Raw genomic sequence first — 7,719 nt, forward strand, 5'->3', positions numbered from 1 at the left:
TCTTGAAGTTTGTCCTTCGTGGTTGCCAATTGTAACTATTATAGTTCCTTGGTGGAAATCCTTGACGACTTGCTTTAGAGGCAGTTACCTTTTTAGCACATTCTTCCACTAACTTGCACTTATTAACCAGCTCAGCAAAATTTCGTATCTCCAATGGGACTACTGAACTCATCAGATCCTCACGATGGCCCCCTTCGAACTTCAAACACTTCCATTCTTCAAAGTCAGCAGGATTCCCTTGGCAGATCTTGGAGAAACGGCACAAGTCATCAAATTTACGGGCATATTCTGCAATAGTTGTATTACCCTGTTTCAGCTGCATAAGTTCCATCTCCTTAGCATCACGAGCTGCCCTCGGAAAATACTTCTTATAAAATTCGTCCTTAAAAGTATTCCAAGGAATATCGCCTTCATCTTGTTGCAACAGTCACTGTATCCCCTGCCACCAATGCTCAGCTTCTCCTTCCAGCATTTAAGTAGCGAACTCCACGTGTTGGCCTTCCGGAACATGCTGTGCTCGTAGTGATCGTTCGATAGCTCGAAACCAATTGTCAGCATCAGTTGCAACGAGTGTACCTTTAAACTTAGGCGGTTTAACTTTCAGAAAAGTCGCAAGGGTCATAGGTCTTTCGAGATGCCCTAAGTTATTCTCATCATTTCCACTATCTTCCCCATGCTCATTCTCATTCCCGTTTCTCACTCCAAGACGATCAACAGCCCTAGCCGCTGCTACTGCAGCCTCACGCACTGCCTCAGCCACAGCGTTCATGGTAGTCATGAACGTCTCCTGTTCCCTCTCGTAGTTAACATTAGGAATTCCTTCCCGTACGCCTCGTCTCCGTGAACCCATCGTGGTCCTGTTCACACCAAACAATCATTATTAAGGTGATCAGTCTTAACACTTCAAGTCAAGTGTGAACATTCCCAGAATGAAAATACAGAGACAATCATGCAACACATATCACATTGATATCCTATAAGCATGTGACACACAGCAGAGTATGCAATGAAGCATAGTCAGTCCACTCCCCAGGCTCTATTGGGAACGAACTGCTCTGATACCAACTTGTAACGACCCAACTCCCAGTATGCCATGGTCATACAAGAAGCTAAGTGTTACTAACTTATCCTTCCTAATTGTTATCTATTATTTAATATTTGAGCCTGTTCCTTGTTAGAGCGATGCCAATTTTTACGAGTAGTTTATTTTTTATTTGTTGTGGATGTTCAAGTAAAATAAACAAGCATATAATGAGAATAATAGAAAAGTGGCATAAAGAAACATAGAAACACAGCAGATAATATACATCATGTACACAATAACAAAACATGTAGCGTTTACACAAGATCAAGTCAGTTAACATCCTCGTCATCCTACGTAGCTAATATTTACACAACACTCCCAGGGCCTGGCCCATACAAAAAGCCGCTAAACTGGCACCCAGGCTAGCCTAACCACTATATAGCTCCTAGCTCTCGGGTGTACTAACACAAGTGAGAGACTATCTGTCCGATAATGTTAGACTAGAGTGTCAATAAAAGAATGCCCCTTCCGCAGTCAAACTATATCTACTCGTGGCCGTTCGGAGAATCGCCGTGAGGCTCGTCCATCTCCTCATCCTGCTCTATCTCTATCTCAGGATCCTCCTCCTCTTCATCATCCGCAGCTACAACTATACCCTCAGATCCACCAGAAACACTGCTGTCACTATGTACAAAACCATTCGCGAGCACAGGTCCGTTCGCGTATATAGGAGCTACCCCACCGTTCGGTAGTGCCGGCTCATCAGGCTGTGGAAAGTCAGGGATCGGCTCAGGAGGAATGTCCCACTCTGGTGGTATCAAGGGGGAAAGTCCCCCTCTGGTGGTATCACAGGTACGTAGTCCCCAGCTAACTCGGGCTCATCAGGATTGATAGGCTCAGGTTCCACCTCATTCAAAGGTTGAGCTGGTATAGGGTGCTCGGGGTCATCAGGAAAAGGATGTACAGGTGCGTCAGGATGTAACCAGGATAAGGGAAAGTCGTAAGGAGCATCAGGGTCAAAATGCGGGCTAGACAGAGGATGTTGAAAGGCTCGATTAGGTAACGCATATCGTCTAATACGAGGCTCCAATCCCATGATAAAGTAACTGTGATGTACCGGATCCTCGTAGACGTAAGGGACCTCGAACTCATAGAAGATCACGCCCGTCTCCATCTGAGGGGGAGGAAGAGAGAGAAAGGGTAAGAACTGGGGAGTTCTTAGTAGAGTCGGGGTTGTTAGTTGCATTCATTTATTCGTTTTCGATTAGCAAATGGATATTAGAATACAATAAAGTAGTAAACAGTAGTTAAAATAGATAGGGAAAACAGAAAACAGAACACAAACAGAAGAGTGCAGAAAATAAAGCATAGACATAGCACTCAAGCAAACAAACATAAAGAAATTGATCAAACACAAGTAGGAATGCAACAGAGAGTAATGCGCAGACAAGAATGATGCATGTCTAGTCCTAGTGCAGGTAATGAGCTCATTTGTCGGTTTCTACCCGCTCCCGACGTAACCCAACATTACTAGCCGGATATGGCTTTCCTATTGGCTATACCCCTGTGTACAGGAAATAACCCCTCTGCCACCACAGGGTCCACTGCACGCAGGAAATAACACATCTGCCACTGCAGGGTTGTATGCCGACACACCTTCTGTATACAGGAAATAACCCCTCTGCCACTACAGAAATGGAACAAGTGGTCACGGTACTTCTGTAGCAGGAAATAACCCCTCTGCCTTACAGAAATAAAATATGGATCTGTACCGCAGGAAAGCGTTTCTCAGTGGTTGCACCATTATCTATCTGACTGCCACAATGCAGTAGATGAACATATGGATATCTCTGAGGTTGCCTTAATGCAATAGATGACCTCTCAATAGGTTCTCTACTCTTTATCATATTACTCTCTTCGCTTTGTCTCTTTATTCTGCTCTGTTTGTTCCTTTCTCTGCGCTTCCTCACTTTATTCTGCTTGCTCTATTTAACGTATGTATTTAAAGCTTATGTAAATTTCGATATGATTAGTTAGCCTGCCCTAAGTATAGATTCATTAAGTCTATACTGAAACAGTTTAACTTTTCATATAATACCTAACCCTATTCGCAAATCAAGAACTAACTATGTTGCCCTAGTTTGTTCACTAGTCTCTGTCTGTTTCTCTATTGTTAAAATTTTACAGACTTTTTTTTCGATTTTTATCTTTTCTTCAACTTTTTATCTTTTCTTTATCTTTGCCTCACTAATATGTTCTTACCACACCCTAAGTGATTTATGAAGGTAATTATAAGATTCTGCACTTAAAGTTGTCTTTCTAAAGCTTTTACAGAAAACTGCCTGTTCCGCATTATTTTATTATTTTTATTAAAATATTATTTTTAATTAAATATTATTATTTAATATTTTGTTATTATTTATTATTTTATTATTAATATTCGAAAATTAACTTACCTTTAACCTTTAAAATTCACTTTTTACCACCCGTAACTTTTAATATTTCTACTTTAACCACCCTAACTTTCAGAAATTACTAAACAACCCCTTAAACACCAAAAATTTTACTTCCTTGCCCTTTTTAAGATGTAAGGCCTGTTCTTCATTGTTCTTCATCACACTCAAAGTGTTCTTCATGTTCTTCATAAATTCTTCAAATTCTTTCTCTGTTTTTACCCGTTTTCCAGTCTTTTCAGCAACCGATTTTTACTATAATTCATAATAAATTAGCAGCAACTAAAACCCCATCTTTTCTACATGATTTCAACACAAATTGATCCTCAATTTAAGCTTAGGGTTTCGTTTTTCCAGCTTCCCAAGAACATGAACTTTAAAGCTTGAATTTCATCAAATTTCATCAAAATTTCACCAAATTTTCACCAAGAATCAATCACATATGCAACCAATTTTTAGCACAGCCAAATAATACAACCTTCACACATCTCAAACACAAATAATCAAGATTAATTTTGTGACACCCTACCTGGTTTTGCTTCTCCTAATTCAATCAAACTTTTAGGTGGTCCTTAAGCACTTTTTCCTCCTAAATCACATCAAGAAAACACATATTTAACCATGTTTCCTTGAAACCGAATCAAAAGAGAGATGGTGCAGCCAACTCACCTTGATCCCAGCCTTGATAAGTCATATGATCATGTAGAGAAAGAAGAGAGGATCATTTTGGTCGGATTGGAATTTTGATTTGAGTTTTAGTTCAGCAGAAATCAAGCTTTGAAGATTTGGAACTAAGAACTTTTCTCTCTTTTTCTCTCTACCTATTTTCGGCCACAAAGTGAAAATGAGCCGGCTTTGGGGGTTTTGGGGGTGTAGGGTGAGTTGTGATTGGTTGGCTTGGAGGTGGATTAAAATAATATTAAAATATCTCAGGTGTATAACTACTAAAACTAGGTGTATCGGAACACTTGCAAAAACATCTCTAAAAATTATTTTCTGAGCTACTAGCATAAATGAAACTAGTAACATATTTATTATGATAATAAAACATGAATAATGAGGCCTTTGCATTGCTAAAGTCATCAGAGAGTGCTGGTGCTAAGCTGCACCAGTAAACTGTGAACCCGGTTAAACCGATTTTCTGTTTTTAACTAAAACTGACCAGGTAACCTTATAATATCATTTAAGAAGCTTCTAATACTCATATAATGATGATATTACCCTATTATCTCTCTTCTCTCATGAATTGAGTCCGGTTCGTCAAACTGAGACTATTTACGAAAAATCGGATCAAAACTCCTAACCGATACGGTTCAAAAACTATGTTCTTCGTAACTGCATTATCGAGCTTGCCTCATAAAAGGTTCTAGCTTAAAGATGACATAATGACAATTAGGATTGAGATACTTGATAATATATCAGAGCTTCTCCCCTTACTGATCCTCCGAAGTTCTCCGTACTTTCAGAAAAGATCTCGCGTACTCGAAAACCGGGGTTGTTACAACATTAAGTTGATGCTTGCTCCCAAATCACAGAGTCCTTTATCAAACATGGTTTCTCCTATGCCACAGGGAATGTAGAAACTCCCTGGGTCCTTTCTTTTTGTAGGCAACTTTGGTTGAATGAGAACACTGCACTCCTTATTCATCACTATAGTTTGGCCTCCCTTGAGTGAGCTTTTCCTGGGAAGTAGCTCCTTCATGTACTTGATGTATGCCGGCATTTGTTGGAGGGTCTTGATGAATGGTATGTTTACATGGAGGGATGCAAACAAATCAAGAAACATTGAGTATATTCTCTTCTCCACAGCACCATTGAGTAATTGGGAAAAGGGTGCATAGAGTCTCAGCAACTCCTGTTGTGAGATTTTGGGTTCTTGGTGATCTTTTTCTTGCTTCTCTGCTGAGGTATCTTCAGGTTGTTCTGACAGCTTGTTTGGCTCGTCCTTGGTCTCCTGATCACTTATAGTAACCATCTTGTAATCTTCCCATCTTACTTTCTTTGTTTCTCCTCTCGGATTTTTCTCCGTATCACTTGGGAATCCATCTGTAGGTTTGGGAATCTACTCAGAAAGATAACCTACTTGAGATTCCAACCTCTTGATGGTGTCTCCCTGGTTCTTAAAGTTGGCTCGCACTTCCTCCTTGAACACCTTGTTGTCTTGAATCTCTTTGCATATGCTTTCAAGTAAGTTCTCAATCCTTGAGAGTCTGTCATTAGAAGGTGATGGTGAGTTGAGATTTGAGGGATGAGAATGGGTAGGTTGGCTTTGGTATAGGTGTTGAGAGGGGTTATTATGTGAGTGTTGATATGGTCTAGGTGTGGCATGTTGGTGAGCTATGTTGCTGGGATTTGGACGTCTTTGATCTTGGCCTTGGTCTTGTTGATTTCCCCATCCAAAGTTGGGGTGATTTCTCCATCCAGAGTTATAAGTTTGGAGTATGGATCATGGACTTGTCTAGGTGAGTTTCCCACATAGTTAGCTTGCTCCCAGTCACCTTCTTTTCCTATGTTTACTCCTTCTTGAGTTGGTGATGAGGTGATGGCTGCTACAACTTGGTTCTCTTCCACCTTCTTGGTAAGATCTGCTAGCTGCTTGGTGATCATCTTGTTTTGGGCTAATAGTGCATCTATGTGGTTCAGCTCCATTACTCCTCTAGTGTTACTTCTTTCAGAGGCATAGAAGTAGTCATTCTCAGCAACTGTTTCAATGACATCTATGGCTTCTTCAATAGTTTTCTTCTTGTTTAAAGAACCTCCTGATGAATGATCTACAGCCTTCTTTGACTCATAGGAAAGACCTTCATAGAAGATGTGAAGTTGAACCCACTCATTAAACATCTCTGGTGGACATCTCCTTGTCAAGTCTTTGAATCTCTCCCATGCTTCATAAAGTGTCTTTCCATCTTGCTGTCTGAACGTCTGCATTTCAGTTCTCAGCCTATTGATCCTTTGAGGGTGGTAAAACCTTGCCAATTTGATAAAATCCACTCAACTAAGCACAAGATAAACCATAAAATAGTGGTTTATCACCGTGTCACAAATCCTCAAGAAGGTGGTCAAGTGTTGGTTAGGGTCTTCTTGAGCACCTCCTCCAAATGAGCAATTATTTTGCACCAAAGTGATGAGCTGGGGTTTTAGCTCGAAATTGTTGGCATGTATGGTGGGTTTCTGAATGCTGCTCCCACAGTTTTCAGGATTAGGATTGATATAAGATCCTAAGACCCTCCTTTCTTGCCCAGCATGGTTGGCATGGCCTTGATTATGAGCCTCCTCTTCATGGTTGTTCTCCAAATTCTCTTCCATGTTGGGTTTGAAGTACTCTTCCTCTTCTTCAGCACCTACTACTCTTTTTCCTCTTGCTTTCCTCCTTAATCTAAGGAAGGTCCTCTCAAGTTCAGAATCAAAGGAAGTTGAAGCCCCGCTTCTTCTCCCTGTCATATAATCAAAAAGGCACAAGCAAGGAAATAAATGCAGAAACTATTCTTGTTAAAAAAAATGTTGTTAGTGTGAGTGATGCAATATATCATACAGTTAGTGGGTGAGTGAAAAAGATTGTAAACAACTGAAATAAAAGGGTTAAAGGGAATGGAAGAAAAACAACTGAAACTGAAAGTAAATTGCTCAAACAGAAATTTAAATCAGCAGAATGAAAAATGCTCAATCTAATTATCCTCCAACTTAATCATTGTTGATACAAAATCAATCCCCGGCAATGGCGCCATAAACTTGATGCACGGAAAATTCGTTTCGTAACAAATTTCCTTCGGCAAGTATACCGAGTTGTCATCAAGTAAAAACTCACTATAGAGTGAGGTCGAATCCCACAGAGATTGATTGATCAAGCAACTTTAATTAGAGGAATGTTCTAGTTGAGCGAATCAGAATTTGATTTTAGATTTGCAGAAAATTAAATAGCGGAAAAGTAAATAGCAGAAAAAGTAAATGCTAGAAATAAAGAGCTGAATGTAAATGGCATAAAGTAAATTGCAGAATCTTAAATGGGAATGGGGGAAATGCTCATAAAAGTAAATGGCAAAAATTAAAGAGAATGGGTAAGATCAGAAATGGGGAGTTCATTGGGCTTAGGAGATGTTGCATTCTCCGGATCAAATTCATTTTCATCTCTTCCTCAATCAACACATTCATTGATCTCCTTGGCAATCTTAAGTGATCGAATTCCAATTCCTTGGTAATCCAATCTCTCAAATCTTGATCAATAGCCAATTCCTTGGTCAATTG

At 39.9% G+C, this 7,719-nt stretch overlaps 1 protein-coding gene across 1 annotated transcript in view; it reads right to left on the reverse strand.

Moving 5' to 3' along the window:
* Positions 1-331, reverse strand: part of LOC110275716 (uncharacterized) — a 1,086-nt gene extending 755 nt beyond the window's left edge. Inside the window, exon 1 of the mRNA XM_052254277.1 lies at positions 89-331. Within this exon, the coding sequence (XP_052110237.1) occupies positions 89-331 (243 nt within the window). The remainder of the gene's footprint in view (positions 1-88) is intronic.
* Positions 332-7,719: the final 7,388 nt, after the last annotated feature.

This window comes from Arachis duranensis, chromosome 9, assembly GCF_000817695.3.
Source record: "Arachis duranensis cultivar V14167 chromosome 9, aradu.V14167.gnm2.J7QH, whole genome shotgun sequence".
In the NCBI taxonomy this organism is placed as follows: domain Eukaryota; kingdom Viridiplantae; phylum Streptophyta; class Magnoliopsida; order Fabales; family Fabaceae; genus Arachis; species Arachis duranensis.